At 41.9% G+C, this 20,927-nt stretch overlaps 1 protein-coding gene across 1 annotated transcript in view; it reads left to right on the top strand.

The window, feature by feature from the left end:
- Window positions 1-20,927, top strand: part of LOC145417550 (ras-like GTP-binding protein RhoL) — a 32,245-nt gene that overhangs the window by 6,880 nt on the left and 4,438 nt on the right. The window contains exons 3-5 of the mRNA XM_080286258.1: window positions 5,425-5,571; window positions 7,369-7,489; window positions 9,576-9,739. Of these exons, the coding sequence (XP_080142384.1) occupies window positions 5,425-5,571; window positions 7,369-7,489; window positions 9,576-9,739 (432 nt within the window). The remainder of the gene's footprint in view (window positions 1-5,424; window positions 5,572-7,368; window positions 7,490-9,575; window positions 9,740-20,927) is intronic.

Below are 20,927 nucleotides of genomic sequence, written 5' to 3'. Positions count from 1 at the left end.
GTGAGGTCTATTTAGGTTCATTTGGATCTAATTACGTCTGCTAAATTTTAATTAGGTCCATTCAGGTCTAAATTAGGTCCGTGCCGGTCTTTCACATCCAGCCACGCTAAGGCAGGTGAGTCCAGGTGAGGTCATATCAGTAATTAGGTTGTCAGGTGTAGGTAGGTGCATTGAGGGTCGACACACCCAATCGAACCCAGTATTCTAAGTGGCACAGGAGGCTTCGTACTTACCACCTCTTCCTTGGTGATTTATTCTGTGTACGTTATCACACTTTGCCACATTTATTTTTCATATTATCCCTACGTGTCAAGTGGGGTTGGTGGAGGATTAGTGCCCCTCCCTGTAAAACAATTAACTCTAAGCCCTCGGCCACCCCGTTTGGGATACATGGCGTCTGGCAATGAATGAATGAATGAAATTACCTTGACGTTCTCCTGTGTAATTTTGTCTTCTTAATATCGATATCTTTCCTTCAACAACAAACACGAGATAGTGAGGTGTGATGTGAAGAATAAATAAGTACAAAAATAAATCGCTAAGAAGGATGTTACTAAGTCCACAATTCACTGACGATACAACACCCAGTCAGTTCATTCTAGGCCAAGTTACTCCCGTTTGTGTCAAATTTAATTCCTTCTAATCATGCTGCAGAATGAGACAGAAGCTGGGATATTTATGGAGTGTGGGGGACAAGGCCACTTCAGAATAATCCCCCTTCCTTCTTTTCCTTTTCTCTCTCTTTCCCACATTTTTCTACCTTCCTCTGAAATCCTTCCTTCCTCCCTCCTTCCTTCCCCTTCCATTGCTTCCTCCATCCTTTCCTCCTCTCCTTTTTCTCTCTTCCTCCATTCTTCCTCATCCTTTTCTCCCTCCCTCCTTTCTTCCTCTTCCATTTCTCTCTTTCTCTGTCTTTCCTACCTCCTTCCCCTTCTTTCTTTCCGTCTCATACAACTCTCCCTATCCAGTACCTCCTCCTAGTAATGTATTCTTCCTTTTTCTCCCTCTTCTTACCCTCCGTCTTCCTTCTCTTCCTCTTCCCTACCCTCTTTCTTTCTTCCTTTTCCCCCTCTTCCTTCCTCTCCTTTATCTTTCTGCCATCCGCCTTCCTTCGTTTCTTCCTCCTCCACCCTCTTCTTTTTCCTTTCTTTCTCTCCCTCTTCCTAGCCTCTCTCTTCTTTCCATCCATCCTTCCTTCCTTCCTGTCTTCCTTCTCGTTTCCACACTTGACTCACCTTGTACAGTACTTGACTTCTGTTGTGTTCGGACCCAAACACTCATAGATCAACTCACATCATTCCGATCAGTTTCGTACCTTTCCAATTACTTCACATCCATCAGGTGTTATAGGTCAATTAAGGTCCACTCAGGTGAGGTCTACGCAGGTGTGAGGCAAAAATGTAAACCTATCAGTGCAATTTTTTCTTTTTTTCTTTTTTCATTTCTTTTCTTGTTCTCTCTCTCTCTCTCTCTCTCTCTCTCTCTCTCTCTCTCTGAGTGTGTGTGTGTGTGTGTGTGTGTGTGTGTGTGTGTGTGTGTGTGTGTGTGTGTGTGTGTGTGTGTGTGTGTGTGTGTGTGTGTGTGTGTGTGTGTGTGTGATATGACAGTTGAGGTCTTTCAGGGCCGGGTGGGTTGAGTGGAGCTGAATGGGTGTAGCTGAGGAAAGGTAAGGTACGGAAGTGAAAGAAGTAGAGAAGGTAGGAAGTTGAGGCAGAATGTGGGAAGTAAAGGGAAGAGAGGAAAGGAAGAGAGACTTCAGCCGTGGCCACAGAAGGATATTGTTGCGCATTTACTTTTTCCGGAGCATTTATTTTTTTCCCGGCAAAATTCCGGAGATTCCTGGCTTGTTTTTCATCAAGTTCTCAAGACGATCTTTTCAGTCATAAGCTTCCTGGATTCTCGTGGGATTCTGGGTTCTTGTTTACGAGCATTAGTTCTCATTTGTGTTCAATAATCTAATTTAGTGTAACCGTATTGTTGTGCAAAAATACACAGCAAATTTTAGAAAAGACAAGTGTCATATTTAGAATGCTGGATTGACGTTTAGGTTAGACACAAACAATTCTTTTGAGCTTATTCCCACTGTTTCCGGTCGTTCTCGTCACGGCGATACCCGCAAAAACTAACTAACCAACTAACAAACTAACTAATTAACTAAATAAATAGATAAATAAAAAATAAATAATAACTGAAGTCTTTTTACGCCATCACAAAATCAGCTTACCGACCATATGATTCGTTAAAATTATATGGTTAAGTCACGATGCTTGATTATTTTGTGTCATGAATGATGTGTAAATATCATCCCTGAAACCATGAGTCGCGATCCAGTCAATTTACAGTGAAATAGTATGTTCAGACAGGCAGGGAAGCTGAGGCAACGAGGGATTAACCTTCACATGGTCGGGACAACTCCAGTATTTTATTCCAGCTAGTGCCAGACGATTTTATTCAGCTGAGAGTGAGACATACGTTAGGTTCATCGTAGGAGAGAGAGAGAGAGAGAGAGAGAGAGAGAGAAAGCAGTTAAGCAGATTAAGGAAACAAATGGAGGAGAGGATTAAGGACAAGAAGAATAGCAGGCATAAACAGAATAAAGAAGATAAGAGAGAGAGAGAGAGAGAGAGAGAGAGAGAGAGAGAGAGAGAGAGAGAGATTAGGTTAGGTGCTATGTTATGCTAGGTTAGGAGAGGAAGAAGAAGGAGATAAAGCAGATAAACGTAACGCTGGGAACAGAATGGAAGATAAGAAACAGGAAGGTAGCTGGGGAGGAAGGAAGGAGGGATGGGGAGATAAGATGACGGAAGGGAGGAGGAAAGTGGGAGAGAGAGAGAGAGAGAGAGAGAGAGAGAGAGAGAGAGAGAGAGAGAGAGAGAGAGAGAGAGAGAGAGTGTCTGTGTAAACCTCCGGCATCCAGGCCAACAATGAAAACTTCCTACCCGTTCCCATGGCAACCGCGTCTGTTTAAAAGGCAGTAGGAAGGGCTTCTGTTACCGCATTTTTTTTTAGCATGTCATTTTCCGCATTTTTTTTTGTTTTTCATGCTATAATTTGTCATTTTTCGTGTTTTTGTTTCATTGTTTTTATATTTCGTAGGCTTTTTTTTTTTTTTTGACAGTTTTCGTGGGCTACTTCTATTGTAACTTTTTTCTTCGTGGTCACTTTTTTCACATTTTAGGCTTGTTCTTTGGTCTACTTTTTTCGTGTCTGTGTTTGTTTACTTTTTCTTATTTTCGTTTTCTTCACATTCTTGTTTCTTCATATAGTTAGGTTTCAGCATAGAGTGGGAACCTGCCGCACTTTCCCTTTTTTTCCTTTTCTTCAAACTCATTTTCAACTTGGTGCCATTTTTTTCCATCAGTTCTTTTCAAACTTGGCACAATTTTTCCTTCGAGTTAGGCAAATATTCCCAACTACATTTTTGCTTTTCTTTTTTTAGGCCTTTTATAGGATTTTGTAGGGTCCAAAGTCAAGCCATACTCACATTCAAATTTGGGTATTCTGCGTTCCTGTATTTTCATTAATTATCATGGAATTACACGGAAATTTATCTGTGTCCTGTGTGGAGACCATCTTGCATTCCCCTTGAGGGTGGTGGTGAACAGACAAGGAAAATAAGCTCAAAGAAAAAAATATGTTGCCTTTGAGAATGCTGGCAATATTTAAATCTCGTCTTTTTTTTCTCACTTTTATTTTTCCATTTATTTCGTGTACATGCATTTATTTTCTCCAGATTTTTATTATTTGTTACATGCACCCACATTATTCCATATTTGTCTTTTTTTTTTTTTTTTTTTAACTTTTCCTCTGCCTTCTTCTTACGTCCCAAGACTGAATAATGATCAGAGACTTTGGGAAGTGTTTGTGCGGTATTATGTTCTACGTGCCACGGAAATACAGTTCATAATGCAGGAATGTAGTTTACCCTCATAGCTATTCCTTCTCTGACTTTAGAGTGTGTTATTCCTGTTTTCTTTGGCTTTTATGTTTCCAGTGTATGTAATTCATCGGGTCGGTCAGGATCACTTGATGGTCTTGATCGTCAGCTTTTTACCCTCCCGGAAGGGAGCTGAGAGCTCATATAGTCCGATCTAAGGGCAAGGCTGTGACCTTCACACACGCACACACCCGTCCCCTTGCTCCAGGGGGACAGTAACCACCCACTTCGTCAGTGAAACTTTTCGCAACCTGAGCGAGGCGCGAACTCCCGTCCACCAGTTGGCAAGCGAGAGCGTTACCACTGCACCAGCGAGCGGTGTGTGTGTGTGTGTGTGTGTGTGTGTGTGTGTGTGTGTGTGTGTGTGTGTAAAAGAGCAAACTTTTGACATTGATGAGGCTGGGGGACTGACATGGGATCTTGCATGAATTACAGTATTTGCGGAGAACATGACAAACTTTTGGAAACGTCTTTTTTTACCTTGACTCTCAACAGATTTATTCTGTCTGGCAGCTTTATGTGATGTGCGACTTTAAAAAATGTGCAGATGGAGAAGGATGTGAGACTGAGCCAGGATTCCGAAGGCTTGAGTGCTGTGGGAATGAGTACGTGGCCCATTTCACTGGCCGTGTTAAGAGTTCCATCAAGTCTGTATTTTCTCTTAGTTGGTTCAGGATCCTACCTCAGCTCATCCTTAGGTGAGAAAATAACGCCTTCACTACCACCACCACCACCATCATCATCGTCATCATCATCATCATCATCATCATCTCCCCACATGCCAAAAAAAAAAAAAAAGACTGAGGTAATTTTATATCGAGGTATGAATTATCAGGCCCCACCACAGGCCATTAAAAGGTCAAAGGTAATTAACTCTGGAAGTAATTGGGCAGAAAATGGTCCGCCTTTGAAGAGGATGTCAGAGGGTGTCGCCACTTATTTTAATTGGTGACAGTGATAAAGCTGGTAATTGAACCCATTAACCCCGTCAGCGCCATGACATTACTAAAAAAAAAAAAAAAATGTGAAAATGATCAGAAAAATGTCCCTCGCAGCTGCTGAATAAATGCCACCTTTTATGAAGTACTTAGTTTCACAGATACACAGACCACACAGAGCTTACGGTCCTTGCTGGTTGGTTTTGCCTTGATGTTAGGGGAAAAAATGCTCTAGTTACGGAAAAATGAGGAAATAATAGCAAAGCCGAAGTAATATTGTCATTCTCTCTCTCTCTCTCTCTCTCTCTCTCTCTCTCTCTCTCTCTCTCTCTCTCTCTCTCTCTCTCTCTCTCTCTCTCTCTCTCTCTCTCTCTCTCTCTCTCTCTCATTCTCTTTTTCTTTTACCAGCCAACTCACTATCTTACATTTTCTTTTCCCAGCTGACTCACCCTGTTTCTCCCTCTTTCTCTTCCCCACTCATTCTTTCCTATCCTCTGTCTTTCTTCTCCCACCTAACTCACACTCCTATTCTCTCTTTCTCTTCCCCAGGGCGCCTTCAACGACAACTACGTGCCCACAGTGTTCGACAACTACGCGGGAAGCCTGAAAGTAGACGGCCAGGACTATCACTACACGCTATGGGACACGGCAGGACAAGAGGCCTTCGATAGGTGCAGAGTCCTTGCCTATCACCAGGTTGGCTTTGGTTGCGGCTGGATTGGATTGGGTTGGGCTGGGTTTGGCTTGGCTTGAAAACATGAAAGTAGAGTCCTAGTTTAATATTAGGTTGGCTCTAGTAGGGAGGATGGTCGCGGTTGGGCTGAACTAAATTAGGTTTGGGTAGGCTTTATTTGGTTAGGTTAGGCTAGATTAGGTTAGGCTAGGTTAGGTTGGGAGGCGTTCGCGAGGTGTTAGGTCCTTGAATAGGATCAGGATGGCGTTGGTAGTGGAGTGTGTTGGGGCTATAGGTTATGTCGGGGCTGGGTTGGGATCCCGTTGCTTAAAATCCATGCATATCTGTTCTTCATTGGTTAAGTTTGGTCAGGTTAGATGTTACTCACGAAGGTCAGCTTGTGTTAGATTTGGATGGGTTACGTGAAGAGTGATGGGAATAGGTTTGACTTGGTTTGATCATGTTTAGCGTGGTTAGGTTAAGTCAGGTTATGTTAAATTTGGTTTGAATGAGCTTAGATATGTTTGGTTAGTATTAGTTTGATCAGGAATGCTAGGTTTTGTGTGAAATGTACAAAGCATTCAGTTCACAAGCGTTTGAATGGTCTCCTAGTATTTATTTTTTTCATCAGATAGATTGATAGATATATGGCCAGAGATGCCGATAGATAGATACGTGGATTGATAGGTATATGGTTGGTTGGAGGAATAGATTTGTCGATAGGTTGACAGGTAGATAGACAGTGAGATAAGCGGATAATCTACAGGTAAATCGACTGGTAGATATAAAGGCAAGTAAACAGTTTGGTAGATTAATAGATAGTTGAATATATAGAAGGATAGATGAATTCTGATATATGGATGGACAGATATATACAGGAAAAACATGGGTAGATATTTAAGCACAAATAGATAAATAAACAGTTATATACATGAATAGACAGATAGATAGGTCGATAGATAGATAGAGATGAACAGACAGATAAATAAAGCAAACTCATGAAGTATGTGTTACAGAAAAAAGTCAGGAAAATAGTTTAACCAAAATATATAGATAGATAAGTAGATATATACATGACAAAATAGATAGACAGATAGATAGATAATAAAAACAATTCACGCAGTACTTTTTCCATCCCTCACACATGTACTCTCTCTGATGTGCTCTTTAGCGTTACAGTAATTAATGCACATTACATTTACCATTGAAAACGTACCTGAACCATTTTTTGTACCTGTGAATGGGAGTAGTAGTAATTAGAGGACAATTTTGTAACATTTTGGCCGCGAAATGCCTAATTGGCGATCTGTTTCGGCGAACGACAGATTTTTGCGTGGTAATATGAAGTACAGCACACACACACACACACACACACACACACACACACAGGGCCTCGTCGCGCTGATGTCTACATCTGATATAAACTCGTATTCTGAGTGGCAATGGGGATCTCGTAACACATTTTTCTTAGCTATTTATTATGGGCAGCTCCTCAGAAATACAGGGTGGTCCAGATATTGCGCAGCCCAAGTCTCGTGTGTTGTGGAGACGGCTTGATCAACGTTACCAGTGTCTACTCTGAATTTCTCTACTTCCCATAACGTTATTCATGCTCTATAGTGTTTGTTTTGGTTGGTTTTATTTTGTTTTTGTTTTTTTTTTTACCTCCACTGATTGCATGGTTCACTACTAAATTCGTGAAGCAAAGTGTCTACGTTACTCGCAAAAGTTGACTAAGCCGTCCCTGCAACACACAAGATTTCCAGATCCGCCCCTGTACCACCCAGCCTAACTCTTTCTAATTCCCCTCATCGCCGCAGACCAACGTATTCCTGGTGTGCTTCAGTCTAGCCTGCCGGAACAGCTACCTGAATGTGTCGCAGGTGTGGCTGCCCGAGATACGACGCGAGTGTGGCAAAGGCATCCCCGTGGTACTTGTCGGTGAGCAGGGCGTGGGTGATGATGATGAGGAGGAGGAGGATTGTGATGATGGTGATGATGATAATGATGGTGGGGTACTTGTCGGTGAGCAGGGCGTGGATGATGATGATGAGCAGGAGGAGGAGGAGGATTGTGATGACTGTGATGATGATGATGATGAGGAGGAGGAGGATGTTGTGGTACTTCTTGGTGGTCACAGCATGGATGATAATAATGGTGGTGGTGGTGATGATGATGATGATGATGTGCAAAATTCATTCTTGGTTCGAGGGGTGTTGTTGTGGGGTTAGTTGATTAGGTTAAGTTAGCATAGGTTAGACTGGACTGTGGGGGTTAGTGGCTAGGCTAGGATAGGGTAGGGGAGATTAGCTTATGCGCTTTGTGAATAGACTAGGTTAGGTTAGGTTAAATTAGATATGGTGAAGCTAGGTTGTGGGCTTTGGATGGTTACGTGACATTAATTTAGCTTGTTAAATTTGTAGATAGGTTTTGGGGTCAGGCTAGGTTGTGGGGTTAGTAGACGAGGCAGGGTTAATGAATACAGCAGCGGGGTGTGGGGTAAAGCTGTACGTTCAGGTTATGGCATGTGTGTGTGTGTGTGTGTGTGTGTGTGTGAGAGAGAGAGAGAGAGGGAACACAGGTAATAAAATTCAGAGAAAGATTTCTGTTACATATGGCAGTAATAATTTGTATTTTAAAATAAACGGATGCCATAAAGATCGTCGCTGTCAAAAATTTAATGAGGCAAACGTGACTGTACATACGTTTTTCACATGTTCTAAAGTTTTAATTGTTTCGTGATAATTGTGTGCGATATATATATATATATATATATATATATATATATATATATATATATATATATATATATATATATATATATATATATATGTATATACAGTGTGTATGTATGTATATTGTCTGCGTTTTTCACACCCGCTAACAGAACAGTTTTTTGCGTCACTTCGTTCTATACCCCGGTGACGTACTGTATTTTCAGTTTCATTGCCGTCACTAGGCGATTTTATTACACTTTGGAGACACTTCGAAATGGAAGATTTAAATCTGTTCTTCGTCAGTCCTTTACTGCTAGAAACTTATGCTAAATTTAAGAAAGTCGTTTGGTAGTAGCAAAAATAAAATAGAAATAATGTCATCGGACTGAAGGGATGTGTGTGTGTGTGTGTGTGTGTGTGTGTGTGTGTGTGTGTGTGTGTGTGTGTGTGTGTGTGTGTGGTTTGGTATACATATATGGATAGCTTAAGGACCGTAACTTCCTTTAGTCTCTTGTCTTCTCCTACATCCTGCTTCTCTGTTTCCTCTTCCCTTCTGCATCAACTGGCATCCTCTAATGCCAGCCTCTTTAACCACCTTCCAACACAATTTTTCCTCCTTAGACTCCAAATTCAAACTAAATACTCTCCAAATTTAACCTCCATATTTAACACCCAACTTTAACCTCCAGTTCCAGTCATTCTCCAAATACAACCTCTCCAATTACAGCTTCTTCAGCTTCAGCCTCTGCAATTTCAATATCACCATTTTCAGTCTCTCCAGTTACAACCTCATTCTTTTTTCCATCCTTCTTCCTTTCAGATAAGAAAGGAGATCTAGTACAGTCTCCAGTTTAATGCTGTAACTTCCGTCTCCAGTTTCATTCTCTCCAACTAAAGTATCACCACAATTTTTTTATATTTCCCTCTGGCACCAGGTTCAACCACTTCCTCACATTTCCCCTTGTATTTTTTTTTTTCCCTTTTGCGTCTCTGTGTTTATTTCTGGATTCATTCTCACTCAATCTTTTAGGTGGGAATTAGAGTTGAATGATGATAATGATAATGATGATGATGACGATGATGATCTGTATCAATAGATGCTTCGGTATATGTATCTGTATGAACATTCACCTCAACATTTTTCTTCTTCAGGCACCAAAAGCAACCTCTGGAAAATCCCTGCGACATAAACATGATGATGATGATGATGATGATGATGATGATGATGATGATGGTTTGTGTATGTACCTATGTTAACCCACGTCCTCATTTACTTCACTCTTGCTGACCTCCACATTTTCCCGCCTCAGGCACCAAATGCGATCTGCGCAAAGACCCTTCTGACACGAAGATGGTGAGCCGCGGGGAAGGCAAGAAGCTAGCCAAGACTCTGGGCGTGTCAGAGTACGTGGAGTGTTCTGCCAAGACGATGACGGGCCTCAATGACGTGTTCACCGCAGCAGTAAGAGCAGCCGTAAATCCACTTTCTGCACAGGCCAACAAAAGACATCGGTGTGTGCTTTTGTGAGGGGCGCCGAATGGGGGACGTTGATGATGAGAGGCAAGGGACTGGTGTGGTGTGGTGTGGAGTGGTGCTGTATGGTAATGTTGAGGTGTGCTGAAAATGGAGACACTGATGAGGTTGTTGTGGTCTGATGTGGTGTGGTGATGTGTGGTAGAGAGGTAGTGTTCGGTGATAAGATGTACTGTACTGCAGTGAGACAGGGCTGTAGTGTGATGCGGAGTGGTGTGCTGTGCTTTGGAGGGTTGTACTGTGAGGTGCAACGGAGGTGATGATGATGGTGATGTGTGACAAGGATGTGATGTGATGTGACGTGTGTTTGAAAAGCTGTGATGTGTCCTGTGAAGTATGGAGTGGTGTGGTGTACTGATAGGTTTATGTCAGAGCGAGTATGTTGCTGGCGAATCAGGAATGTGGCGTTCTGTGGTGTAGTTGGCTGTAAGATAGTTGTGAGTGGGAACTGATGATGAGTGTGGAGTGGGAGATGCGTGACAGCGATATGATGTGGTGTACTGTGTTGTGCTATGCGGTGTGAAAATAATGAGAATGAGTGTAATAATGAGTGTAACATATATTCACTGTGCTGCCTCAATGGTTAGAGATGCATGAGTCGCAGAACATTTCATCTTTTAAGGATCTGTGGCTAATGACTGTATACCCATTTTCACTTGACTCTGGCCCTGATTTCCGTCTTCTGTTAACCAGTTTCAACATAGCTCATTGGGAAAAGAAGACAGCGCCGCGGCTCTTCACCCTTTTCATGGCACTTCTTCGTGACTGGCATCATATGTTAGTGTTAATATGTTGTTACCATTCATGGTGGAGAGATGGCAATTTTAGGCCAGGTCTGAGTGAAGAGAGTGTAGTTGGTGTCTGGCCTGTATGTGGTTCGAATCACAGGGAGGATGAGTCGGTCCTAGGTCAAGTCGGCCCACCAGGACCAGTTATGACGAAGGCCTCCCCCCCTTTTTTTCAAAGTTAAATATAGTTTGTAACACCTATTCCTTACATGTTCACTTCTGTGCCCGGTACGTCACTGTATTCTTATATATTATTAATGCAATCTATATCAGTGGTAAAAAAGAAAATACAAAATAATACTGAGGTAGAATAATCAAAATAAGAGTAAATCAGTAAAGAAAAGGTGCTGTATGAGTAAATTATCCTGAATGGGCAAGAATACGGCACATAGTCTTAAAACACTACCTACATCTGTCCAATGGGCGGTGTGACGCGGTGAAAATCAGTAAAAACTAGAACTGCATAAGCATCCATCGAGCAATATTTCTCACACTGACGAAAAAGGATCCTGATTTCAAGGCGGCCTGGCATCGCGAGGGACGGTGCAGTGAAGTTGGTGATAATGCTGATGGATGACGGCTGTGTGTTGTGTTGTTAGGTAGGGAGAAGATGACTGATAATGAGTTGCGAGAGGAGGGAGGTGGTGTGGTTTGGATGATGATGATGATGTTTGGATGATGGATGATGATGTGGTGTTTTTTTATATGCAAGAAAGAAGGAACCAAAAGCCAGGAGCTCGCAAAAATCGTTCCCTCCAACGAAAAAAGAAAAAAAAATGTAACAGAGGGCCAAATTCAAGATCCGTTCGTTTCAAGGTGCCTGGACACATTGCGTTTGAAAGACTGGAGACCGTAGGCAGGAGGAAATACAAACAGAGGGAGACAGCTCCAGAGTGGACCGGTTGCTTGCATAAAGGATTGGGAGTAACTATCAAACTTTTGCATTAGAGCAGGGTACTGTGCTGTAAGGTGCATATGAGGTGATGATGATGATGATGATGATGATGATGATGTTTGAGGGTGGTAGGTTATGAAAAAGGATGGTGTGGTGTGCCTAGAGGTCCGTGGTGTGGTGTGATGTGTTGCTGTGAGGGATGAAATGTGTTTGGTGTGGTGTGGTCTGTTTTGCTGTCGTGGGAGGTGAAGATGTGGTTTGGAAAGGGAGAGATGTGAAGTATTAGAGTATGTGGTGTGGAAGCGGTGGAGTAAATGGTGTGGTGAATTATGTAAAGGTGGAATTGTGGTGTAAACGAAGTGCAGTAGTGGAGAAGTGGAAGGAGTGCGGTGCGGCGAGTTTGTTTGTTTGTTTCTTGTGTGTGTGTGTTTTGATTTTGTTCTTAATCCCTTCCATTGCTAAGATCTCTCTCGACTGGACAAAAATTTCGTGGAGTTTGTGTGAATGAAAGATCCCCGTGCATCCATGAGAGAGAAAGAGCTAATATTCCCCTATACTCGTATTGTGTTTCCATCTCTTTAATATCGTAATATCGACATTGAATAGATGATATGAAAAGAGTATTACCGTGTGCCAAATGTGGATATATTTTGAGAAGGGAGAGAGAGAGAGAGAGAGAGAGAGAGAGAGAGAGAGAGAGAAAGTTATGATGCAGTATACCGTATAGCAGTATAGCACAGATGAGTTGCTAAGTAATGAATAATAATAAAACTAACATACAGTATGTGATTGCTATGTAATTCTGTAACCCAGTACAAAGAAAGGATAATGTAACGATAAGATTTTGTAACACGTAACGCTACTAACAAAGACAAGAAATAAAGCATGATGGTGACTTTATTAACCTTACTTACATCATTTACAACACTTGGCTTTGTTCAACTTTCACTAGGTCTACGATGAACACTCCCCTCTTCTCCCCTCATACCCAGTAGCTCCCCAGGCTGATTCCCCTCACTCCCCACTCACTCCCCTCACTCGCATTGTTCTATCCCCTCAGTCCATTTACCTTTCCATTAATCTCCCTTTCACTTTTACTCACCCATCAATCTCCTCCCCTCACTCCCATTTCACTCCCACTATCCTCCCCTCACTCCCACTTCACTCCCACTATCCTCCCCTCACTCCTACTATTCTCCCCTCACTCCTCCGTCACTCCCATTATCCTCCCCTCATTTCGTCTTTGTTTCTCTCCCCTCACTAAATACCCCTCACTTTCCCTTCACCCTCTCTTCACTTTCCCCCTTCTCCTCCTTACTCCCGTTATTCCCCTCTCATATTATTCTCCCCTCACCTCGTTATTCTCCCCTCACCTCGTTATTCTCCCCTCACCTCGTTATTCTCCCCTCACCTCACTATTCTCCTCACCCCCATTATTCTCCCTCACCCCCATTATTCTCCCCTCACCCCATTATTCTCCTCACCCCCATTAGTCTCCCTCACCCCAATTATTCTCCCTCATACCCATTATTTTCCTTCACCCCCATTATTCTCCCCACACCCTGTTATTCTCCCTTCATCCCATTCTCTCCCCTCACCCCATTCTCTTCCCTCACCCCATTCTCTTCCCTCACCCCATTCTCTTCCCTCATCCCATTTTCTTCCCTAACTCCATTTTTCTCACTAATCCCATTATTTTTCCATCAACTCATTCTCTCTCACCCTCATTATCTTCTCCCATCTCCATTAAAATCCTTCAATGCCATTATTCTCTCTCTCTCTCTCTCTCTCTCTCTCTCTCTCTCTCTCTCTCTCTCTCTCTCTCAACTGCCGATCACACACACACACACACACACACACACACACACACACACACACACACACACACACACACACACCCGTACCCTCATTAATGCTGTGCAGTTATGGATAAAACATCTCGTTTACCCTTCAGGGGACAGAATTTCGAATCCCATTAATATTTCTTCATTTTCAAAACCCCTTTTTTTTTTTTTTTTTTTTTTAATCGCACGGCCTCTGCTTTATTTTTTATTCATTTTATTTTATTGACATTTTCACCATTTTTAAGCCTTTTTTTAATCACACTGCTGCTACTTTATTTATTTATTTTATTTTATTGCCTAGAGTGGCGGCTGAATAAAGCACATGTCTCACTGTCACAACACTACTAGTAATGTAGGAAAAAATCCCGTCATCGGACTGAAAGGATGAATAAACCCCCCCCAAAATAAACCCGCCTGAAAGAAGCAAGAATAAGCCCACAAATACGTCACTCGGCTTCAGGGGTTTATATTTTTCCATCAGTGAGGAGATCTTGAGCTGAAGGAAATCGTCTGAAGGCAACCAAAATTTATTACATTGATTTCATGGTAGGGAAGATCTTAAAAAATTAGCACTTGGTTTTAAAAGGTGTATTTCTCAATGTAATTAGTGAAAAGAGTTGATGAAGAGGGAGAGTCATTACTAGGATAAACTCTCTCTCTCTCCCTCTCTCTCTCTCTCTCTCTCTCTCTCTCTCTCTCTCTCTCTCTCTCTCTCAACAGCAAATAAGTTAAATGTCAATTCCTTGTGTAAATGTGCCCAGCTCAGACCTACTACTGTCTGTGTACTTTAAGAGTTTTACGAGTAGGTATGATGAGATAGACCCTTACGCTTTTCTTCTAGTCACTGGCAATAGATAGATAGATAGATGGATGGACAGATAGATAGATAGGTAGATAGATACATACATACATACAAACATAAACACATGCATACATTCACACACAAAGGTTTGATATAAATGTCACACACACACACACACACACACACACACACACACACACACACACACACACACACACACACACACACACACAACGTACCCAGCAACCATTCCGTGCCAACCCCATCCCCCCCAATGTTGGCACAGTGGACGAAAAAGTTAATCTCTACTCGGGTGTACTCTGCATATCGACACGGATGACGAGCTTTGATAAAAATAATAAATCTGTACTACTGCTATTACTACCACTACTACTACTACTACTGAGACTACTACAACTACTACTAATACTACTTCCACTACTAGATTATTATTATTATTATTATTATTATTATTATTATTATTATAGGTGGTGGCGACCATCATCCACTCACTTGATGTAGTGCTGCCTATTTCTTCCTTAGCCTTTATCATTCTTTTTCTGTGCCTGCCTTTCTCTCTTCCTATTTCTCCCATCTTTCCCGTCACTTCTATTTGCTTTTCTTTCCTTTACAGGTAGGTCTACATTGAGTGACAAGCCAAATGGTTTCCTGTAAGCCAAGAAGCCATTTACAACGCTGGGTGGTAACCATATAACCAAACCATACGTGCTCCCTACGTGTCAGCAAGTGGGTTGGTGGAGGGTTAGCGCCCCTCCCCGTAAAACAAATAACTCAAAGTCAAATGGCCACCCCTTACGGGATTATGGCGTCTGGCAATAGATAGATAGATAGATTATTTATTATTATTATTATTATTATTATTATTATTATTAATATTATTATTATACTTTCCCTAAAATGTTACACAAACGCATAATTCCCCTCACGGCACGATCAATTAACCACTTCGGCATGATGACATTATTATATTCTTGCCATCTTTAGACGATCTGATTCCGGACAGGTAAAACTATCCTAATTACAGGTAAATCCTTCCTTATACCCCTTCAGCACGAGAGATCTTACCTGAGCTGAAGAAAATTGTCCGGAGGTAGCAAGATTAAAGAAATAAGATAATAACTAAGAAAGTACTCGAAAAAATACTCTAACCCGAACTCTCCCATCGTACAAAAAGACTGAGCAGAATTGAGATGGAACTGACGAAAGCTCCATCCTTCCTGGTAATAACAGGGAGGGTGATTATTAGATTATTCGTCTCTATAATTATCCCAGATTGCGAATAATTAGTGGCAGGGATGTCATTATGAGATTTAAGTGGAGTGGAGGGGAGGGGAGTGGAGGGGAAGGGAGAGGAATTTCGACTAGGACTGTCTGAAACTGACTTGCGTGATTCTTTGACTGACAGCCTGATACACACACTCACACACACACACACACACACACACACACACACACACACACACACACACACTGCAGGTGGTTAGGATTCCGGGGGCTTGAATGATGTGTGAATGGTTACGTGACCCATATAAATGTCACACACATATAAATGTCACACACACACACACACAGAGTTGTTCTGCTTTCAGTCTTTTTCTCCAAGTAAACAAGAACAAACCGCCAGTGAAGCAGTGATAGACACAAAGCAAAAAAAACAATAAAGGAAAGCAAGACAAAACAAAACAAACTACCTCCCCAAATCGCCAACTCATGCCCCCAGGTGACCGACTTGAGTTACGTCCTAGGACCCACCTGAGTAACCATGGCAACCTGTACTCTCTCTCTCTCTCTCTCTCTCTCTCTCTCTCTCTCTCTCTGCACCTGACAAGTAATTAGCCAGGTAATGTGGGGGCGGGGAATCGTATCCAGCTGCACCCAGGCGATTCTATTCATTGAAATTGTAGGAAGGAAAAGAATCGCGCTGAATAACTTAGTCTTCCCTTTTCTGTTTTCCATTTTCTAAATTTTACATTTTTTATTTATATTTCGTTGTTGTAAATTTCCTTCTCCATTTCTAAGTTTCGTGTAGTTTTGTTTATTATAGTGTTTTATTCTGACATGTGCTAGACGATGGTAATATAGAAGCCTGAGAGTGTTAATACGGGCACTATTAACCCTATCATGACCGGAACAACTCCTGTACTCTATGCCAGCTAAAAACAGACGATAGTATTTAGCTGGGAGGGGATTATAAAAGCCTGTTGTCTTCCTGTTGTCTCCCTGTTTTTTTCCTTTTTCTTCCTCCTCATAATTTTCTGCTTTCCTGCCTTTCCTTTTCTCACTTTTTTTTTCGCCTTTTCCTTCCTCATTTTATTTTGCCGAGGTGGTCTTGCCCGGAATCTCCAACTTTCTTTTCTCTTGTCGCTATATTTTTCCGGCTCTATTTTCTCCCTGTCCCGTTTTCTTTGCGACTCCTCATTTCTCTCTCTCTCTCTCTCTCTCTCTCTCTCTCTCTCTTCTTTTCGTCCTTTCTCTTTGTGTTTTAGTTCTCTTGGTGTTTATTCAGTATATTTCAAGATGGCTTATTTTCGTGTCCTGTAGTTGTAGTTGTAATGATGTTATGACTTTTTTTCTTGTTTTCCATGTTGTCGATTTAGAATGAAAAAAAAAAAAAATGGGTTTACGTTAGAGTCATAGTTTTAGCCATAGCAGTAGTAGTAGTAGTAGCAGTAGTAGTGGTGGTGTTAGCAGAAGCAGTGGGGTGGAATGATGATGATGACGATGATGATGATGATAGGGAGGAGGAGGAGGATAATGATGATGATTGTGGTGGAGATTATTTAGAACAACAACAACAACGATGATGATGATGATGATAATGATTATGATGAGAAGGATAACGATAATGATGTTGGTGGTGATTATTTACAACAGCAACAACATCTTCCCTACTACACATCTTGTAGGAGGTGATCTAGACAAAAGGAACTCCAGTGCCCCTTGTCCCTGCTCATGAACGACAGCTCCTAGCAAGAACACAACACCTATCCCAGCATAACCTACTCCCTTCACCTTGTTCTGTGTGGGCTATACTTGTCTTCTCTCTCCCATCCCGACACTGATCACTCTCACGCAACTCTCACTCTCACGTAACTCCCACTCACTGTCACGTAACTCTCACAAACTCACGTAACTCTCACTCACTCTCACGTAACCTCCACTCACTCTCACGTAACTCTAACTCTCACGTAACTCTCACTTTCACGTAATTCCCACTCACTCTCAAGTAACTTCTCTCACTCACTCTCACGTAACTCTCACTCACTCTCACGCAACTCTAACTCTCACGTAACTCTCACCCTCAAGCAACTCTCACTAACTCTCACGTAACTCTCACCCTCAAGCAACTCTCACTAACTCTCACGTAACTCTCATAAACTCACGTAACTCTCACTCTCGCGTAACTCTCTTAACTTGTCATTTACCCTGTTTCTACGGCTTAAACGTGTAGCTGTGGCAAAGCTCTCCTTCCAAGTTAGGTGTATGCAAGGCGACCGCAGCTATACATGCATACCTAATCCGTTCATCTTATAACTTTCCATAACCACTTTCACGCACCCCTCCACTCCATGCAGCCCTCCCTCATGACCTTCCCTCAATAACCCTTCAATCGTTTTAGACCATGTAATCACTTCCTCGTCCACTTTACTCTATTGTCTGTTGTCTGAAAAAACACGAATTCTGTCCCGTTAAAACATACCTAACCGAACTTCACAAAGCCCATCGGCATGTCATAAAAACATCCCCATGTATTCAATATGCACGGTGTTTATTAGTTCCCAGGTGGTGGAAGGAGAAGGTGTTGGGTATGCAAGAGGGCTGTTGGGCCTAAGGGAACGTATTATTGAAGTCTATGCCCAGAGTTGGACACATAAAAAGGAAGTCTCTCTTCATGTACTCTTCCACCACCCTCCGTCGCCCATCCTTCCTTCCAATACTCCAAGCTGCTTCCTCATGTACTCCGCCTCACTTACCACTCCAATCACCACGCCTAATGAGTTTAGCCACAACTCCAAGCCGCCCTCCAAGCCAGTTTCTCTCATGTGCTCCTCCACCTTACCCTACGCCACTCCAAGCCACCCTTCCTCATGCACCCCTCTACTTACCTGTCTGAAATGCGTGTGGGAATTGCAGATCGTCTTCAGTAACACGCCTACGTCATTGTTATAGATAATGCTATTGCCTGCGTCGGTGCCACTCAATACACACATTAGCGTTCAATCACACTAATTACCGCTTGTGTCTTATGGTGTAGCGTCGCTAATGGAAGGCATTATGTAAGTTATGAGTGTATTCCAACTGCGCTTGCAAAACGAGAGCGGTTGTTATGTTTTACTTAATGTGTGTGTGTGTGTGTGTGTGTGTGTGTGTGTGTGTGTGTGTGTGTGTGTGTGTGAAAACAAAATAACTAAAGAGTTCTCATCCTATTTGGACCAAATTTTGTGGAAAGCTTGTGGGTAGGGCAAGGATAAATGGATGCGTTTTTTTCAGAATAATCGGCCAGAGGTCAAGGTCATAGGGGAGGTCAAATGTCAAGGCGACAAGGTAAAGTTAGCTCATTTTGTTTTGAAATGGATTGATGGAAGGATCAAAGGACAGGCAAGGATGAAATAAATCGATTTTGAAGGCGATTGGTGGAAGTACAGGGACACCCTGCAAAGTCGAATGTTCAGCCATGTGACCAGTTGGTGTGTAGGGCTGTTGCGCTCTTCAATTGCTCCTTCTTGTTTTGCATTATGACGGTAGATAATACTGATATACACATGACGAATACAAACATACATGCAAGTTGACATCAAACGAAATAATGTTGCAACTACCAGACACTCACATCCTTGCCACCACGACATGATATTCTTGGTACACTCCTCATTTATGTCTTTCTCTTCACCTAAATGCACATCCACATCAACGCCATAACGCTCATTTACTTCTTCATTTGTAAGTTTGTCTCTCCACGTAACTCCAGATCCACATCAAATCCACAACTCTCCTTTACTTCCTCATTTGTCTGTTTCTTGAGTCATATTGCCTCCTAGGCTCCTGTTCTCTTTTAAACTTACATTCTCTTCAGTTTATCCTCTCTCATTTACTTACGTTCTTTCAAAGGTTTACATTCTCTTACGTTCTCTGAAACTTACATTCAATTTTAACTTCATGTTTTCTCTTAATCCCCCGTTTTCTTTCATAACCTGGTTGAGTTGCCGGTTAGGCGTATTGTTTAAGTTTTCGAGTACGAACGTGGAGGCATCCGAGAAACAAGGTGATTTTTGCTGACGTCACCTTTAAGGTATTCAGTGTAGGTCGTGCTGTCGAGTGGGAGGTGGTAGACGGTTTCTCCTGGACATCTTTCTTCATTAAGGGTAAGTAATATGTACAAAATCTTTTAGAATCGTAATATACACAAGGTTAATACGCACGCGGGCCAATATGGGTTAATTTAAGCCAGGAGGACAGGTGTAATGTGACTTAGTTTGAACTGGGGCCGTGCTGTGGAGGAAGGTGTGGTGATTGCTTTTCTGGGTCATTGTTTCATCATTAAGGGTAAAGCATATGTTGAGAAATTCACGATATATTAACTTATAGCGCCCGATATGCAAGTAAGTAAACGTTAATGGACTTAATCCAGGAGAAGAGGTGTCGTACTGGGTTAGTGTGTTTTCCGAAATATAAACCACCAGACAAGCTTGTGGTTGGTTATGCTTGTTTGATAGCTACATTGTGGTTACTATAGGTGGCATTGGAGGATTCGTAGCAACTCTTACTTAGCTGTTTATTCTGAAACCTATATCGATATCTGTCGTAATCTGTGGAATTCCAAGGACACTTCGGTTTGTACGGGTGTTCTGGTGTTCTTTGTAGAATGTGGTATTGTTGCTAGTATTGTTGTTATTACTATGATTACTGTTGATTACTATTGCTAGTAGCGTTACTACTATTGCTATTGTTACTTCTGTTTTAGCTGCTGTTATTACTGATATTGGTATTGCTATGATCACGATTCTTCTGTTAACATACGTTTTACTTCAAACAGCAGAAGCACCCCAACAAACCAGTTATTCCCGATAGTGTTTTATATTTTTCTGGTTATTATTGGGATTGTAAATGAACTTTTCACGTTAAATTTCTTTCTCTCTTGTTTTTAGCCATTTTCCATCCGCTGTAACAACTCTTTTGAGTGTAATGGCGGACACTTTCTCCAATATACGTCCCGGTTGCCTTTTAGTGCCTCTCCCTCACCTTACATGTTAACTTGCCCTAACCTAAGCAAACCTAACCTAGCAAGATTCGAGTAAGTTTTAGGAAGTCCGCCATTACAAACGTCGATGAGGCGTAAGGAACATAACAAAAAGGGGGGGAAATTAAAACAAAAAAACATTTATTTACGACCATGAAAATAGTCAGAAAAATACATAAAACAAACTGAATAAACAGGAATTGAATGGATAAGGTTCTGTTGCTGCTAAAAGTGAAACATACATTTGCCTGATTCTTAGTAGTTGTGCTTTCCCTTTTTTAACTGCTACTATTATTATTCCAGTACTTATTACAGGTTCTTTTTTCAGATGAGTTTTGACCAGGATAGCAAAAGAAGTGAGGACAAGACTCGACAACAGGGCAGAAAACAAAGACAGGAGATGGAACACAAGAAAACAGCAGCTGCAACACCACCATCACTAACCACCACCACCACCACCATCACTAACCACCACCACCACCACCACCATCACTAACCACCACCACCACCACCACCATCACTAACCACCATCACTAACCA

The sequence above is a fragment of the Coenobita brevimanus genome, chromosome 110, assembly GCF_032717465.1.
Source record: "Coenobita brevimanus isolate Jiangsu-jjx chromosome 110, ASM3271746v2, whole genome shotgun sequence".
Lineage (NCBI taxonomy): Eukaryota > Metazoa > Arthropoda > Malacostraca > Decapoda > Coenobitidae > Coenobita > Coenobita brevimanus.
This window is presented reverse-complemented; position numbering and strand designations above follow the sequence as displayed.